The sequence below is a fragment of the Protopterus annectens genome, chromosome 11.part0, assembly GCF_019279795.1.
Source record: "Protopterus annectens isolate FY-2018-M chromosome 11.part0, PAN1.0, whole genome shotgun sequence".
Taxonomy (NCBI): Eukaryota; Metazoa; Chordata; order Ceratodontiformes; family Protopteridae; genus Protopterus; species Protopterus annectens.
In genome coordinates, this window is record NC_056745.1 from 337,004,771 (window position 1) to 337,024,037 (window position 19,267).

Here is a 19,267-nt window from a genome sequence, read left to right on the forward strand (position 1 = left end):
TCAATGGTATAGGAGGGAACGCATATAGGAGACCCGGGGGCCAATCGTGAATCACAGCGTCCCTGGGGACATCCCCTGGAGGGGGTAAAAGGGCAAAGTAGCTTCTGCATTTGGCGTTCATTGGAGACGCAAACAGATCGCAGCAAGGCTGGCCCCATTTGCGGAAAATCCTTTCCGCCACTTTCTGATTGAGGGACCACTCGTGAGGTAACAGAATGGCTCTGCTCAACCTGTCCGCTATGACGTTGGATAACCCCGGGATGTGCATTGCTACTAGAAAGTGACCCGTGGATTCTGCCCATTGCCAAATTCTCATGGCCTCTCTGCACAACTGGTAAGACTTGGTTCCTCCCTGTTTGTTTATGTACCAGACTACGGACATGTTGTCTGTCTGTACTGCAATTGTCCCTAGAGGTAGAAGGGGGGAGAAGTGCTGCAATGCTAGAAACACCGCCCTCATCTCTAGAACATTTATGTGCAGGTTGTACTCTAAGCTGGACCATTCGCCTTGGACTGTCTTGTCCCTGAAAGATGCCCCCCCCACCCTATCAGGGAAGCGTCCGTGGTCACTGTGGCTGTTGGTTTGGGTAATACAAACGGCCGACCGCTGATGAAGTTGTGATTCTGTAACCACCAAGACAGGTGTGCTTTGCAAGTGTTCGTTATGTGAATCTCGTGTGTCAGCGGTAACTGTTGGAACGACCACTGTGCAAACAGCAGCCATTGGAGAACTCTCATGTATAGCCTCCCCATGGGAACTGCAATGAGGGAAGCTGACATGAGCCCTAAGACTCTCAGAACTAGATTGGTTGGGGACTTTTTGGACAATAGCAGGAGAGATACGTGATCTTGAAGGGAAGCTATTCTTGTGAGAGGTAGTTTTAGTAGCATAGAACGGGTATCTAGATCTGCGCCTATAAATGAAATATGCTGTGAGGGCTGTAACGCAGATTTTTCGAAATTTATCGAAATCCCTAACTGAGCACAAAGGCTGATTGTGTAGTCCCTGGCCCGCATCAGTTGACGCTCGGTGGTGGCAGTAAGGAGCCAGTCGTCCAGATACGGAAACACCCGGAATCCTAGGCGTCTCAAGTGAGACGCCACCACTGCCATGCATTTGGTGAAAACCCTGGGGGCTGAGGTTAGACCAAAGGGCAGGGCTCGAAACTGAAAGTGGCTGGCTCCCAGCCGGAAGCGCAGGTGATCTCTGGGCACTCTGGCCATTTTGATGTGGTAGTAGGCGGCCCTGAGATCTATTGAGCACATCCAGTCGTCCTTCTGTAAAAACGGAAGGATCGATTGAAGCGTGACCATCCGGAACTTTTCTTTCTTCACAAATGAATTGAGATTGCTTAGGTCTAGGATTGGCCTCCAGTCCCCTGTCTTTTTTGGAACTAAAAAGAACCTTGAGTAAGTTCCGGATCCTCTTTGGTCCGCCGGGACTGGTTGGATGACTCTTTTTTTCTAGCAGCTTTGAGATTTCTATAGCTGCAGGTTTTCGCAGATGGGGTGGTACATCTGGGAATCTTTTTTGTGGTAATGGGGGAAATACAAAGGGAATTTTGTAACCTCTGGATATAATGCTTTTTACCCAATTGTCTGAAGTAAGGCTTTGCCAGGCCTGAGGGTATAAAGCCAACTGAGGGCAACCTGCCAGCAGGATTACCTAAATGTAATCACTGCAACAGTGAAACACCAAGATCATCAGCCATGGCAAGTTCAAAAAATGGAAAAGGGGGGCTATATTTTCTAGTATAATTAGAGATCCCAAAGGACACTGGATCCTTGAATGGAGGTCAGATATGGAACAGACCCTGAAAAATGCCTGATAAACTTAAGGAAGCAAAGAAAGACCTGTGAAATTAGAAACACCAAGATGACAGCTGAAGCCTGTGTCAAAAATATGGAAAAAGGAATATTGCTAAAAGTGGCAATGAAAAGGGTCCAATCCCTTGGACATAGCATACACAGAAAAAAATGCCCAATGCTCTTGTACATTTTCCTGGTTTTAGGATGGTATGCAGCATTATTGGCCACTATAGTAGGAGTGGAGGAATCAGGCATGTGGTCTGAGGAAGGGTTGTTTCTGGGTGAGGCTTGGTGAAAGAGCGAGTCAGCTGGGTTATGACGGGTCTCATTCACACAGGCTCCTCCAGAAGACAAGGCTAAAGCAGAGGGAACCAAATAATACAAGACCAAATGAGGGCTATGGCAATGAGTTTGGACTTGTTCTGTTTGGCTTTCAAAATACATTTCAGTTTGGGAGGAGATGGGGGAAGGTGTAGACGGGGGTGGGGGCACTTCTGGAAAGCAGCATCCTTGGACTGCTGACACAAAAAGGGGGAAGACGGAGTAGAAGTTACAGCATCTGGCATTAATCAGAAATGTAAACAGACAACAGCAAGGCTTACCATACTGACAGAAGAGTTTCTGTGCACTGACAAGATGACAATCCACTCATGACATCAGCAGACTATGGCTGGGCCTGCCTGCAAGACAACTGGCTTTACCAGGTATATGGATGGCCACCACAAAATGAGTAAATGACATATCTCATTCCCAAACCCACAATGTTCCCTAACACAGGGTATGATGGAGTATCTCTCTGTATGTTTAGACACAATACCACAGCCATACTGTCACAGGGTGAATGGTACTGGCACATTGAGGGAGGGAGTTTAGGAAAGCCTTTAGAAAAAGGAGGGCCAAGCTCATTTGTAGGACACTGGTGAGTAGACTTCTAAATGTGACCATATACCTTGGAAAGTCTACCCTTAACATTGCCAACCCATCCCAGCCTAAGCACAGCAGTGTCTATGGTAACAGCTACTATACTAGAAGGGAGGTGAAAGGACTGCCCAGAATAACACTGAGAATGTGTGACCACCACTGTAAATGTATCTTCCATGTCTTGGATATCCTGATGCAATCAGACAAGAGATGGTGTCTTGGGAGTGTACTGCAGAACCCTTATGTGAAAGCTGGCATGAAGAAATACCCAGTGGCTATGACCAAGCCCAAGGTGTGCAGACAAACAGCTTCTGAGGCAATGATTAAATGAAGGAGTTGATATACTGAATCCTTTCTACACAGAGTTCATAAAGAATAGAGATCTTTAACTCCGCTGATAATTTTTGCCTCCGGGCTACTGTAGTCTAGGCTTAGGCTAGATTTGTAAGATCGAGTGACACACATCCCACCTCTGGACCTCATGTATCATAAAATTTCTCTCTGGCACTTTGCCTCAATCCTTTCTAGCTCCTATTTTCTACTATAGGCACCATGTTTTCCAACTTTGCTAGAATGAAACTGTACAAATTAATGCATGCAGTATATGCAAAAAGGAAGAAAGTACAGTTGTGTAGCTACTTACCACAAATGCAGATTGTTTGAGTGTCTTCACTGTTTTAGTAATTAACCTTGGAAATTCCTGCCTTTGGAAGCTTGAGGCTAGCTTGAATAAAAGTGACTTGTTCCCTTCCACAAGGCCCAGAGGATGTTCTCTTCAATGACATCAGGAATTCTATGTATAAAGGGTCAATAACAATCACCTTTTCTTCACATCTTTTTTGTTTCCTAGGTGGAACCCCACACTCTCCAGGAAAGCCACCAGCATGACCACTCCAGAATGGCCAACAGGCTAAGAAGGGATAAGGAGAGGTGCACCTAACTTTGGTGGGAGAACAGTCCTAACAGTAGAGCAAGGGGTATCCAAACCTGGAATAATAGAAAGGCAAAAGACAGACAGGAAATGCAACAGTGAATCATGATGTGTAGGTACATACCGTAAATGTAGGTGTTTGAGTGTCTTGTCTTCACTGTTCCAGTAATTACTCTTTGGAAGATTCCCAGAGCTACAATGACATGGGTAAGTTGGTGAAACAAGCCCCTGCAAAGTTGTTGATGCAACTCTGTCCTAGCTCATGAGACAGCAGCCAGGTTGTAGTGTCAGGAAAAGGTATGGACCAAGGACCATGTGGCTGCCTCCAGGATGAAATGGGCTGACACTCTTTTAACGCATTACTAGCTGTTGTAACCCTAGTGGACTGTGTCCTAACGTGACCTAGTACCTGCTTCCCAGGATGGGAGGATGACAAGCTTCCACAGATCCTAGAGCCAGTCTGCATGAGAATAAAGCAAGTTAGCTATAAAAACAGCATATGGAACCCAAACCCTTGGTCTCAAAAGTGCAAAAAAGGACAATTTCTGCCAAGTACCTGAGATTAAAGTGTGAAAGAGAGATTAAGCTTTTGTCAGGAATTATCACCATACTGTTACACTGACACCACTAGTCTAACCATATATAACCAGCAACTCTTTGCAGGTGACAGTACATAAAAATAAAAAGCAATATTCCCAATCATACTTTGTTTGTTCCTCACAGCTGACCATCAGATGCCCCTAGGAACCCTCATCCACTGTGTCTACCACGCACTCTTACTTCCCTTGACTTGATCCAACCCATGCCCAGGGTGTCAGATATCTAGATGATGCCACCATTTAGGCAGTCCGAGGGTACTTAATTCCCTTGCCTACATCCCAGCAATGAGTGCATGCTGTAATGGACTAACCCTAACCCATTGTGAGGGGACATGCTTTCTGCACTGCCACAGAGGGTCACAATGCCTTCACCATGTGTTTTGACAAACACATGCTGAAGGCCAGCACTGGCTTTTTGAGCCTGCAGCCCACTTATATTCAAGTCAACTTATTAAATGTTCCATTACTTTACCATTCCATATATCAACATAAAAAAAATAAATCACAGATGTGAGCCTCAAACTGACAGAACAGCAGAAAAATGAACAAAATCCACAGATATATTTAGTGACCCCAGAGCAAAGAAGCAGCTCATGGAGACATGCTGCAAAGAACAGCCAAAGACACTGTAAACCACTATCATTTTTCCAAAGAAAACAAGACTTTCTCCTCTAACTAAAAGCAGTGATCCTTCAACATGTACTAACCACTTGCTGCTTCTGACATCACTCAACAGCACACTTGCTATACTGTGGTATAGAAAGTCTGCTATCAAAGGATTTAAGAGACAAAGCTATAACTGTAAGATATTAGAATGGATAAAAAATGAAATTCAATGTTAGGACTACTAAAAAGGTATCATAATGGATATAAAAATGAAATGCAAATATGAGACCGTTAAAATATAAATGGGGTCTGTAAAATACACAGAATGTTCACATCAGACCAAAACATTATTCCATACTTTCTGAATTTGGAGTTAAAGCTGACAGATGACTTTCATCTACACTTAAGGGTTCACTTTTAATACTGTGCTGTGCTTCTTCTGTCTGTTCCGTTGACACAGTAGTGGCTCTAGTTACCGCAATGGCTACATCTGTTACTTCATCTAGTGGGTGCTGCACTGAAAAAGGAAAAAAAAAGTCATCAATGTAAGCAATTATAAAAATGGACTTTATAAAAAGAATCAAGACATATAGATGGTACTTTGTAACAAAACAATATGATTTTGTGGAAGATTTTCCAGTAGTATTAAAGGGGCTGCTCAAACTAAAATAAGCCAACTAAGCACCATTAAGATTAAAGTCTATAAAAACTCTGACGTGTCTACTCCAGTTTTTAGCCACTGACTAGCCTGACTATGGGCCAGGCAACCATAATTTTATAAGTTGTTCAGGAGTATAGATGGGCCCATCCTGAGGGTGGGGAAAAGTGGGATGAAGCAGGACATATACAACCACAATCCTTCACATGATGGGTGGCAGAGGGTGGGATGGGGCAGGATTCATACAGCCACAATCCTGAAGATGAGTGGTGGTGCAGGAGATATCATGGGGTAGTCACCACCTCAATGTAGCCCTCAATAGTGAGTTCACAGGACCATGTACTTGCAGTAGGAAAGCATCTTGAGTCCCAATGGTGAGGTGGATAGCTCCCCCAAGAGGGTAATGGGCCTGTATACAAAAATGTTCTATTTGCCAGGTTGCCAGCAAGAGCACAACTCCACAATGTAACCTGATGACCCCCCCCCCCCCCAGCAGACATTGCATATAGCAACAGAGGCCCACCACTACAGAACAAATGGAATTGGGTCAGATACATAGAGAACTGATGGCTGTCAAAATAAGTGTTTGGGGGGGGGGGGTTGTTCCTTTACTTCTTAATTATTTCCAAGAAGGAAGTTCAAACACAATTTGAATCTTGAAGAAATACAGGAAGCAAACTTTAGTGAGCTGTCAGATATGAAAAAGCAAAGCATAAGACACATCTTTCAAGAAAGTTGAAATGGCAGTGGGACAAACCTAGTTTATGAGATACTTTTGAAAACTTAACTTTTATATTAAAAATGAGTTTTTAAAGCAGATTTTTAGAATAATTATATTAAAAATATTTTCAGACCACATTACATACAATATGTTTAAGAAGCAGTTATCTTAATCTACACTCAAATTGGCAGTGATACCTCAAATCACCACAAAGTGATATAGTCATATGTTATAAGTAAGTGGCCATCCACCACTAATCCAATAATTTTGTGTGTATACTTTTTACCTCCCTGCCTTCTAACTATTAACCCACTTCCTAGGAGTCTAAGCACATTTGGTCTGTCAATAACATATGGCCACTGACTCGTGCAAGAGTTGATCATAGGTAATCCTCATCTACAAAAGGCATGTATTTTTGTGGCCATCTGTGAGACTTTAACCTTCCTGTAGGTGGCCACCATCCCTGTCCATCTGGATTAGCAGCCCAACAGACCTGCAGAGACTTTCACTAGCAATCCCCTACCTGCCTCACCCCTTACTGTTATCCCTTCTCCAGGCTTGTTCAAGGACTGAGTGCTGGGGCAGTTCTAGTAATTCAATCCCACCAGCAAGTGGCAGACATGAGCACCCACATCACTGCAGAGGCATGCTCTACCTTTTCTATTTGCATGCATAATTCCACACACGCATTAAGGAAAGCTACCATCACTGGCTTGGAGGCTCCAAGCTCACTTCTCGAGTACTAATCATTTTTGGTGTCATGCATGCCTCTGCTTGTATGTTCTGGTGGAGAAAAGATGACCAGAACCACTTCTGTCTCCTCCCAGGATAGGCATTCCAGTGTCAAATCACTGGCATTCCCCATACCATTTCTTCTAGCAGCAATGCTGCTACCTAAACATGGGTTTCTGTGCAGCGTTCAGGGCATTTACCCTTTACTCTACAGAGCCAGGCAAGGTAAAGCAAATCTTTGATGTATGTAGAGTTTATAATGGCAAACATATTACCAAACAGTTAAGTGAAGCCAGGCATACCACAATTACAATAAGCTAAGGAGCTATACACAGACAACTAGAGCATCAGGTCCTCAGGATTATTTTTACAACAAAAATGTTACAGTTGTTAAACAGTAATTTAGGATGAAGAGTCTCAGTTTTTGGACAACACTGTGGATATTTGCTTAAGCATAAATGTAGCACAAGAACAAACATTTTTGTAAACACTTTTTTTTTTAAAGCTTCTAAAGTCAGATTACATACACAGATATTTGGCTATTTTAAAGACTGAACATGCTTGAGAAAAAAAAAAAAAAAAGAGGAGTTGTACTTACCATAACATTCAGTCTGTGTTGTGCAATTTTCATTCCTCCTATGCTGAAGGGGGTTTGGATATGATCCCTTGGATCTGACTCAGCTGTTGTAAAAGCTCGTAGCAACTTGAACTCTCAAGCTTCTCCCTTACCCAGAATGTACCACCCCCCATTATCTCAAATCTTGTCTGCAGATTATAGCAAAAGACTAACACTTTACTCATACAGACATTTTTTTTTGAAGAAATCTAGCAGATACTGGAGCACAAAGCTATATCTGGACTTGTAGAGGCAAGGTAAAGACCCCAAGACTGGCTCTATCCACTCGTTCTTCAAACAACACTGGATGGGGGTTGGTGGGTGGGGAGTAGAGGAATGGAAACTGGACAACACAGATGGAACGTTATGGCAAGTATATACCTTCAACTAATGTTGTCAATTTTCATTCCATTCGCAACTGATGGGACAGAGTCCTCAGCACCTATAATCCCAGGGTGGCTTCAAGGAAGGACATTCCTGAGCACCATTGAACCAAACAATGCCCTACTTCCAGATATCAAGTCTAGCTTATGAGAAATAAAGGTGTGAGGTGAACCCCAAGTTGCTGCTGAACAAATATCATCCATGGATGCTCTTGAATGAAATGCTGAGGAAGCTGCTATGGATCTTGTAGAATGAGCATGTAATTGCTTAGTTAAGGGCAAATTCTATTTATTGTAAATGAAAGAAATGTAATTAGTGAGACATTTAGCTAGGCAAACTTTAGACAGTGGCTTGCCCAATTTCATTTGTTCAAAAGAAAGAAACAACTGATCTGATTTTCTGAAGTCTTTGCTCTGTGTAAGTAGAAACGTAACTATCTATGCAAATCTAGTGAATGCAACAAATGCTTGCCTTTGTTTGTACAATTTGGGGAGAAAACTGGAAGACTAATAGATTGGTTAACGCTGGATTCTGATACAACCCTGGGCAAAAAGAGGTTGCATTAGTTCGCAATGCAAATATTTTTATGAAAAATTAGGTATGGAGATTTCACCGCTAAAGCCTGAATTTCTGAAATTCATCTGGCCGAAGTAATGGCCACCAGAAATAAAGTTTTCCAAGATAGGATCGCAAGTATTTGCAGGTTCGAAGAGCAGAAGAACCAAAGCTTGCAGTACCAGATTTAAGTCCCACAGTGGAGTAGGATCTTTAACTGAAGGACTCAACAGACGTATTCCACGTAGGTCTTACAAAGTTTATACAAAATAAGGGAACAGCCATCAAGACCAATGTGGAAATTCGATTCCAAGATGGCTGCTTAATTATGGCTCTCCTAGTCTGAAAAACTTAGCAATGAAGGCCAGAGGACCTAGAATTCTGGGTAAATTTCAGTAACTGGCTAGTAAATGCAATGCCTATATGTCAGGAAAAAAAGAAATATAAAGGATCTGGAGGAAAATAAGCTACAAAAGGCGAGAAAGAAGCACAGACCGAGTAGTGGTTCAGCAAGAACCACTACAAGTTCCAGATATGACTTCCATTAACCTAGAGGAGACTATAAAGCAGCTGCACACAGACCCAGTTAAAATAAATGAAACACTGAAGGAGTATATGAACATAATAACAAGCTGGACATTGAAAGAAGCTTTAAACAGATATTCAGATAGGATGACAGAAGTGCAAAACTCAGGATGAAATGAAGAAAAGGCTGGCTGAATATGAGACTGCACAAGGAGAGAGGTTTCAAAAAATAATAGAATTAGAGGACACAGCACATATGGAAAACCTGAGATTTTATGCTGTACTAGAGAAGTTGGAAGTAATGGACTGTATTCATTTTATGAAAGCACAAATAAGCAACTGGAATGGTATTCCACAACATGAACTGTAATTGAGAGGGCACATTGTGTATATGTTCCAGATCTGGTTAACAAAACCAGCCTAGACTTTTAATAGTAAAAGTGCAGTCTTATCGACAGAAGGAGCTGATTTTGACAAAACTGTGACAGAAAGATAAAGTGCTAAAAGTGGGAGATAGTGTGTTTGCGGAGAATGATTACTCAGTGTACGCCAGGCAGAAGAGTAAATATATTCCAGTATTTAGGGAATGTCGAAAAGCAGGCGTGAGATTCAAAATTGCTGTACCCAGCCATCTTCAAAGTGTTTTTCCCTGGAGGGGAAGAATAATTTTTTGATGAAGCACATAAGAGGAAATACAAAAGTTTGTCCAACAAAGAGTGAGCTGTGAATCACAGGGAGATTCAGCTTCATGCTCTCCTGGTGCTAAGGATTAGAGAGAGACGGAGCCCATGGAATCTTTTCCACTGTTTCAATTGCCTGAGAGAAGGAAGAAAAAAAGAAATTATGTTCTTACCATAACATTCCATGTGGAGTGTTTATCTCGCCTTTGTTCTTACACACTGGTTCGGAGCTGATCCTCGGCTCCGAGTCGGCCGCATAGCAAAGCTTTGCATCTTAGAGAAGCTCGAGACCAGGCTATATCCCACAATCCTCCCTGCCATTACTCAGATCTAGTTTGCAAGCAAACCAGACCAACCATAAACCTGAGGTGCTAAGGCTACATACAGCCACAAAAATTCAGAGACACTATCTCACTGATAAATTAACTAAAGGGTAACGAAATATACCCCATGAGGTAAGAGGCAATATGCCCGGAAGAGGTTAAGGCATGTGGACCAGACTCTAGTCCTACTCGTTCTTCCAAACACGTGAGGGAGGGAAGGGGGGAATGTAAGAACAAAGGTGAGATGAACACTCCACATGGAACGTTATGGTAAGAACATAACTTCTTTATGTGAGAGTGTTCAATCTCGCCATTTGTTCTTGCACACGGGTAGCGTCCCTAGCTCCGTCACCACGAGTGACTCATGGAAGAACGTTCCTGAGCACAGTGGAACCAAAAGATGTCCTGTCTTTGGAGGCTTTGTCAACTCTATAATGAGCGATGAAAGTATGTGGTTTAGACCACGTGGCTGCTGCACAAATCGTGTCCAAAGGCAGGCGAGCTGAATGAGCCAAGGAAGTGGAAACGGATCTAGTAGAATGGCCCTTAGGTTTGGTGGGCAAGGCCTGATTCGATTTAGAATACACAAAAGCTATACAATCAGTAAGCTATTTAGAAAGTGTACATTTTGTAACTGCCATGCCCTTTTTATTGTCTGCAAATGCAACAAAAAGTTGATCTGTTTTTCTGTAATCCTTAGTCCTGTCCAAATAAAATCTTAGCTGTCTGTGGACATCTAACTTGTGCAGCATATATTCCAACTTGCTGGTATGGTTTTTGAAAAAAGTAGGGAGTTCAATGGACTGATTAATATTTATGACAGAACATACCTTAGGAAGGAAAGACGGGTTTGTTCGTAAGGAAACTATCTGGGTGGAAAATTAAGTAAGGTGGTTTGATTGATAGTGCTTGCAGCTCTGACACTCTTCGAGCTGAAGTAACCGCTACAAGAAAAAGAGTCTTCCACGACAAAAACTTCAGGAGGCAAGAAGAAGCTGGTTCGAAGGGTGGCAACATTAGTTGCGACAATAACAAATTTAAATTCCATGGGAATAAAGGGTCTCTGACGGGCGGTCGAAGATGGAAGGAACCTTTCATAAAAGCCTTACAAAGCCTGTGGGACATAATAGAAGAACCGTCCTCACCAACATGGAAGTTGGATATGGCTGCCAACTGTACTCTAGTGTGGAAGTAGAGGCTCCTTTGTGGAAAAGGATGGATAGAAATTCTAGAACTTTATGTAAAGGAGCTACCAGGGGGTCCAAGTGTTGGCTAGATGCCCAGTACACAAAGCGTTTCCATTTACTCCTGTAGAGTTTTGTAGTGGAAGCCTTATGAGAGGCAACCAAAATGCGTTGAACTGCCGGAGAAAGTAGATCAGACCTGGCTAGGCGGGGAAGTGGAGCAGCCAAGCTGCTAGTTTGAGGGATAGAAGAGACGGGTGAGGAACTCCCGACAAATGTGTCAGTAGATCTGGTACTGGGTCCAGGATCCACGGTTCCTATGTTTGATGGGCTCGAAGAAAGGGGAACCATATCTGTTGAGGCCAGAATGGGGCTATGAGTATAATTGTCCTTTCCAGGTTCATGGCTTTCTGAAGAAATTTGGGAATCAAGGGGGTAGGTGGAAATGCATATAGGAGACCCGGGGGCCAATCGTGTATCAGTGCGTCCCTGGGGACATCCCCTGGAGGGGGTAGAAGGGCAAAATAGCTTCTGCATTTGGTATTCATCGGGGAGGCGAATAGATCACAGCAAGGCTGGCCCCATCTGCGGAAAATTCTTTCCGCCACCTGTAGTTTGAGGGACCACTCGTGAGGTAACAGGATGGCTCTGCTCAACCTGTCCGCAATGACGTTGGATGACCCCAGGATGTGCGTTGCTATCAGAAAGCGACCCGTGGACTCTGCCCATTGCCAAATTCTCATGGCCTCTCTGCATAATGGGTAAGATCTGGTTCCCCGTTGTTTATGTACCAGACTACAGACATGCTGTCTGTCTGAACTGCTACTGTTGCTAGAGGTAGGAGGGTTTGAAAGTGTTGCAACGCCAAGAACACCGCCCTCATTTCCAGAACATTTATGTGCAGGTTGTACTCCATGTTGGACCATTCCCCTTGGACTGTTCTTCCCTGAAATAGTCCCCCCCACCCTATCAGGGAAGCGTCTGTGGTTATCGTGGCCGTCGGATTCGGTAGAACAAATGGACGACCCATAGTGAGATCCTGACTGAACATCCACCATGAGAGGTTTCGCTTGCAAGAATCTGTTATCAGAATCTCGTGCGTTAGGGGCAACTGCTGGAACGACCACTGCATGAACAGCAGCCATTGGAGGAGCCTCATGTGCAATCTCCCCATAGGAACTGCAATCAGGGACGCTGCCATGAGTCCCAAAACCTTCAACACCAGTTTGGCCGGGGCTTTCCTGCTTTGCAGTAGAAGAACCTGTTCCTTGAGGGATGAAGCCCTTACTGGAGGGAGCTTTACCAGTGTTAAGCGCGTATCTAGGTCTGCTCCGATGAATGAAATATGCTGTGAGGGCAGTAAGGCAGATTTTTCGAAGTTTATGGAAATCCCTAGGTGGGAACAAAGGTTGACTGTATAGTCTCTGGCTTGTATGAGGCGACGCTCAGTGGTGGCGGTGAGGAGCCAGTCGTCCAGATAGGGAAACACCCGGAATCCTAGACATTTCAAGTGAGACGCTACCAGTGCCATGCATTTGGTGAATACCCTGGGGGCTGAGGTGAGCCCAAAGGGCAGGGCTCGAAATTGAAAATGACTGGCTCCCATCCGGAAGCGCAGGTGATCTCTGGACGGTCTGGCCATCTTGATGTGGTAGTACGCGTCCTTGAGATCTATCGAGCACATCCAGTCATCCTTCTGCAAAAATGGAAGGATCGATTGAAGCATGACCATCCGGAACTTTTCCTTCTTCACGAAGGTATTGAGATTGCTGAGATCCAAAATGGGTCTCCAGTCCCCTGTCTTTTTTGGAACTAAAAAGAACCTTGAGTAAGTTCTGGATCCTTTTTGGTCCGCCGGGACTGGCTGAATGACTCTTTTTTTTGAGCAGCTTTGAAATTTCTATTGCTGCTGGGCCTCGCAGATGGGGTGGCACATCTGGAAACCTTCTTTGTTGGGGTGGAGTTGACATGAAGGGGATTTTGTATCCTCTGGTTACAATGCTTTTTACCCAGGAGTCTGAGGTGAGAGTTAGCCAGGTCTGTGGGTATAAAGCCAAGCGACCCCCGACTGCCTCCAGAGCAGGACAGTCGGGCCCCCGTTCAGGAGTGCTGGAAAGGCTTACCAGGGATAGGATCCCTGTCGCCTTGGTTCTGCGGACCCCTTCTGCCGCTGGGGCGACGTCTTCCATTTCTGCCCCCCCTCTGCCTCTGGGGGGGGGGGGGAGTCACTCTGTGTGGCCTGGAAAGATCCCAGAGTTTTACAGAACCACATTTTTCCGCCTCGTTGCCCTTTGGGGTACGGTCTAGATGGAGCGGAAAAACGGACTCCGACAGCAGACGGAGTCTTTCCTTCTTGCTCACACCGAGTCAGTGTCTCTTTCACTTTGGGCCCAAAAAGAGTGGCACCATCAAAGGGGGCGTTGGCGAAGGAAGACTTGAAGGCTTCCACAAATGAGCACAGCCGCATCCAGGATTGTCTTCGTAGAGCAATCGCTGAAGCTGCGGCTCTACTCGACCCTTCAGCCGCATACGAGATGAGCCTCATGGACGAGTTCACTATGGAGGTAAGGGTGTTAAGCTGTGCTGTTACCTTATCTGAAACAGCAGCATCTGTGTTACCCTGGAGGGTATCTCTCAGCTCCTTGATGAGATCCCTCTGTAGACGTGTAAAGTGTGTCAAATAGTTTAGCAAACGCATGGAAAAAGTCGCTGAACTAAAAACGCGCTTCCCGTATCTGTCCATAGTCCTAGAATCCTTATTAGGAGGATGAACAGAAGAGGAAGACTCAGACATTTCCTTTTTAGTGGCTGCAGCCACCACCATAGCGTCAACCGGAACTCCTTTGGTGAGATAAGTCTTGTCCTGGGGAGCAGTAATAAACTTGCTTGGTTTTCGAGGGACCGGTTCCACTGTGTCCGGTGTCTCCCACGCCTTTCGAGCAATCAAATCCATTAATTCATCGAAGGGCGGAGTAACCCAGGAGGTAGAAGGTTGAGCACCAAAAGCCTTCAGCAACACCGACTCATCCTCAGTGGGGGCTAGGGACTGCCAATCACCCCTCTGTTTTAAAATCTCCAAGATGTCCGCAAATGAGACATCCTCGGAGGGGGATTTTGGGGACCCCTCTGACTCATCCAAGTCAGTGTCAGATGTTAAGAGATTCCTGCGGGGAATCCAAGTGCCTCCTCTTGCACAGTCTTTTCCTCGGAACCTCATCGGAGGGGGATTCCGGTGAGGCCTCCGAGGAACAGGGGGCACCTTCTGGGGGTGGCTGAGGCAACGGTGCTCTACGCTTTGGATGTGTCATGGGAACAGAAACAGAGAGCGGCTCCTTAGGGGAGGGAGAAGACGCCTCCGATGAAGTGGTTGTCTGTGTAGACAAAACCTTCCTCATAAGGTCAAAAACCCCTGAACCTCGGGTCGAGGACTCCCCCGGTTCCGAAGAACATGGAAGAATCCCAGACATGGGGCCCATGGGTCTCGACCCCGAGGACGGAGCCGAGCCAATCTGCGCCGTGGCCCCAAGAGGGAGAGTCGGCACCGAAAGGTCGGTACGACTCTCAGTCCCAGAACCAAGGAGATCGTCGACTCCACGACTCACCTATAGGTTCCGAAGGAGTCGAGGTCAATTGTGTCGATCGTGCAATGGATGGTTTCGGCACCGAGGGCTCCACTATCATCGGCTCATCCTCTCCCGGCTCCGAAGACTGGATGGGTCTCGAAGGAGGACCTGTTGGAGATAAAGGGAGGCCTTCTAGTTTCGACACCAATTGGGAGGAAACTGCAATCAACTTGGAAAGGGCCGTGTTCTCAATAGGTTTCTGCACGACACGATCCACATCAGTATCGGATAACGGTCTGGAAGATCGGGTCGAAGGGCCGAATATGGCACCGACAGAAGAATGGAAGGTGGCGGTAGCTCCGACACCGGTTCCAAGACCTGGGGCTCAGTGAAAGATAAACGTTCGACGCTCGGCCCCGAAATCTGTGGAACCGGCGAACGAACTTTAGAAGATGAACTCAGAGCCGATGACATGGGCTCCGACATCTTCGACCCCTTCGAGGACTTAGAAGCCTGGTCAGACTTGTCCAAAGCCTCCTGGAAAGCAGGCTTAAGAAGTCCCCTGTCTATAAGTTTCCTGCGTCTATCTGTCATGACCCTCCCACTGAAGGAATGGCATATAGAGCAATCCTCTTGCAAGTGGAGAGGGCCAAGACAGTAGACGCAGGAAGTGTGGTTGTCAGTGATGGACATTTTTTGCCCACACAGACACCTTTTAAAACCAGACTTGGCTTTTTCAGACATAATCAGCAAAATACACTTTACTTTGAAAAAGTTTAAACACTAGTCTATAAGTAAGAGAAAAAAATATTATAGAAGAGGTAGGCCCCAAAGGGAAACCTATGAAAAAATGACAGAACTAACTACAATAACACACACACACACACACACACTATAGCATGATCAAAAACTAAATTCCCAATAACTATAAGAACTTTTAAGTAAAAATAATAACTATCTTATCTGAACAACAAAATTTTCTCTGGTCCGAGCTCTCTTATCGATGTGATCCGTTGCAGCGGCAAACTAGATCAGAGTAATGGCAGGGAGGATTGTGGGATATAGCCTGGTCTCGAGCTTCTCTAAGATGCAAAGCTTTGCTATGAGGCCGACTCGGAACCGAGGATCGGCTCTGAACCCGTGTGTAAGAACAAACGGCGAGATTGAACACTCTCACATCATAAGAATTGACTAGAAGAATCTGGAATATGCGGGAAATGAGACAGGATACGGGAGATGGAGATGAACAGGATTAAAGCTAGTACCTTGGAAATGGAAAACTCTGGGATGATAAAGCAAAAATTATACTTGTGAAACATGATAGAACAGAAAAATCTGAAAATATTCAGCTTCATTGGACATGTTTAACTTGTGTGGAACTTAAAAGCTTCTATCCTGCTTTGTGTCATTATTGTTCAGAGAATAAAACCAGTTACCTGTAAATAAACAAATGTGGGATTAGAAAGCAATAATTATATTTATGAAACACAGTAGAACAAGAAGATCTGGAAATATTGGATTTTTGTGAACTTTGCTAAATTTGTAGGGGACTCTAAGACGTATGCCCTACATTATGTCATTAAGCTTAAAAAATGTACAATGCAAGTAGCTATGCTCCAGGAGACAGACTTGAAAAGAACTGAACATGTGAATTTAATAAAGAAAGGTTTTCAAGATGGTTATTCAGCAGAATATCTGCGGCAAAGGAAGGAAAATAATAACGGTAGATCTACAGTACTAAGGGAGAAGCATCACACTGGCATGCATTTATATTCCACCGAAAACTGCTGTAATGGAGCTTAAGAAAATTCTGGGAGAAATAATCAGCTTTCAGCAAGGAATATTACTTATAGGTAGGGACTGGAATTTGATTTGCAACAGTGAAGATGTGTCTGGGGGACCCACAAGGGAAAATATAACAAAAAAAAGGGTAGATCTTTAAAGAAATGTATGAAAACATTTGGCATAGAAGATGTGAATTCAGTCTGGAGTAAATTTACAGACTATTCTCCAAGATAACAAAAACTGGGCTAGGCTAGACAGAATATACATTTCACAGGAACATATGTATTTCATTGAAGGTCTTGATACACACCCAATAATTATTTCAGATCATGCGCCAATAATAACTAAAATAAAAACACAGGGTAATGAAATAAAAATGAGAGACTGGTGCTTTCCCACTTATCTGTTGAAAAGAGAGGAATTTAAGGAATGGGCAGTGGAAATTATTTAGGAGCTATTAGAGAAGACAGAAATTTCTTCTGAAAATATAGCTAGGGAGTGGGATAAAATTAAAGTGGAATTTAAAAATAGGGTGGAAATAAAAGAAAGGGAGATATGCTTAAGAAATAAAAATTATTTAGAGGAAGTACTGCAAAATAGGGTGAATCTCACAGAACAAGAGGAAGAGCAACTGCAGAATGCTAAACATAAAATAAGGGATTACCTCGATAATATGCATTAGTTTAAAAATATTGCTGTTATACTGTTTTTTTATAATAACCGTAGAGCACAAAAACTTTTAGCACAATGACTCGGGCAAGAGAAAATATAAAGGGCTGTTACCAAGCTTGGGAAGCCTATAACAAGGAAGATAACAAGGGATCCTGCAGAAGTATTGTATAAAGCAGAGAAATATGGAAATCAAGAAAAGGTACAAATGGAAATGTTTATGGAAGAATTAAATACGGCCTGCCTAGAGGTAGAGAAGGCTCAATTACTAACAGGATAGTAGGAGATGGGATAAAAATGGTGATTTATAACCAATCTACAGGAAAGTCCCGAGGAATAGATGGTATTTCTGTGGACATTTGGAAGCTAGGAGGGAAAAAAACTGATAAAGGTTTGGAAGGTTTTAACAGTGTTTTTAAAGAGAAGTATCAACATCCTGAAAGAAAGCGGTAGTAGCTATAATACCTAAAGAGGGTAAAGATCCATCAGATCCAGCTTCATACAGGCCCATTTCAATACTTAATCATGATTATAAAGTGTTTACTTCTTGAATGGTAAAAGTGATGCCAAAATTGATGGATATGGATCAATGAGGTTTTGTGGAGGGGAGGCAAACATTTCACAACATTAACAGAACAGTAATGATCCAGAGGGAAGCAGAATGCAAGAAAATAACACTGTTGTTGGTAGGTCTTGATGCAGACAAAGCATTTGACAGAGTGAGCTAGGACTTTATGAACAGAGCAATAGAAGCACTTACATTCCCTGAAAAATTGTAAGGTTGATTAGGAGGACATATGAGGGATCAGAGGCGAAAATTAAAGTGGGTGGAGTCCTCTTTGATAATCTGTTTGAGCAGAGGAACTAGGCAGCAGTGTCCTCTCTCCTCTTTGTTGTTTGCATTATATTTAGAACCACTGGCAATGAAAAAAGGGGCTTAGAAATTCAAGAATATAATTGGTATGGTAGTCAAGAGAAGCTGGCTCTATTAGCAGATGACATTATTTTATACCTGACAAAACCAGAAAAGGACATTACAGTGCTGCAGAACATACTTGGACAATTTCAAACCTTTTTGGCATGCAAAATTAATGATGCCAAAACAAAAGCAATAGTGGTAAATTATGTACCCACATGCGAACTGGTTCCACAATATCCATATTTATGGCGACATGATAAAATTAAGTATTTAGGAGTATGGATTAAAAATGATACCAATGTGGCAGCTAAGGACATGTGGGAAGAGACCAAACAAAAGATAATACAAAAATTGTGAAAATGGAAGCTCTCTTATATGGCTAGTGATAGTATGATACAAGGAGTTTAAATGTTTTTAGTCCCTATACAGGTCAAGCATATTTTTATCAAACAGAGGAGAATTGTGGATAGTACTTAATAAAGAGTTGAAGGATTTTATCTGTGAGGGGAAGATGGCAACAGTCAAGTGGGATAAGCTGATTCTTCCAATATAACAGGGCGGGTTGGGATTACCCAATATGAAGGGGTATTAAGACTCCTATACATAGCCACAAGCAGAAAACTATAACTCAAAATGGAAAAAGAGGACCAAACAAAGAACGGCAACTCACACGACTGACTAATTACAAATAAAACAAGTATTTATTACATAAAACTAAAAACAATAAAGTCAGTAAGCACTTTCACATAGATCAACCATGCATCTTCAGACCTTTAAAAAATGGAAAAAGATGATGAAGAAACAGGGGGGAAGTTCAAGTAACAGGGAGAGACTGGGATTTGGGATGCAAACCTTTAAGGAGAATAACTATCATACAGAATATTATATTCATAAAGTAAAAAGGGAAAGTACACTGCTACGGCTGAATTCACACACAGTCTTTTTTATTGAACAATTTCACACAGTAAGATTGAGCACTTTCTTCCCTATGCCATGGGTTTTCATCAGAATCTATTTCTCCCATTGATTTTTCCCCTTAAATAATCTATTACAATTATGACATCATCCAATTTATCAATTAATAAAA

At 43.3% G+C, this 19,267-nt stretch overlaps 1 protein-coding gene across 1 annotated transcript in view; it reads right to left on the reverse strand.

The window, feature by feature from the left end:
- Positions 1–19,267, reverse strand: part of HCFC2 (host cell factor C2) — an 886,151-nt gene that overhangs the window by 339,365 nt on the left and 527,519 nt on the right. Inside the window, exon 13 of the mRNA XM_044087200.1 lies at positions 5,225–5,383. Coding sequence (XP_043943135.1) covers positions 5,225–5,383 — 159 coding nt within the window. The remainder of the gene's footprint in view (positions 1–5,224; positions 5,384–19,267) is intronic.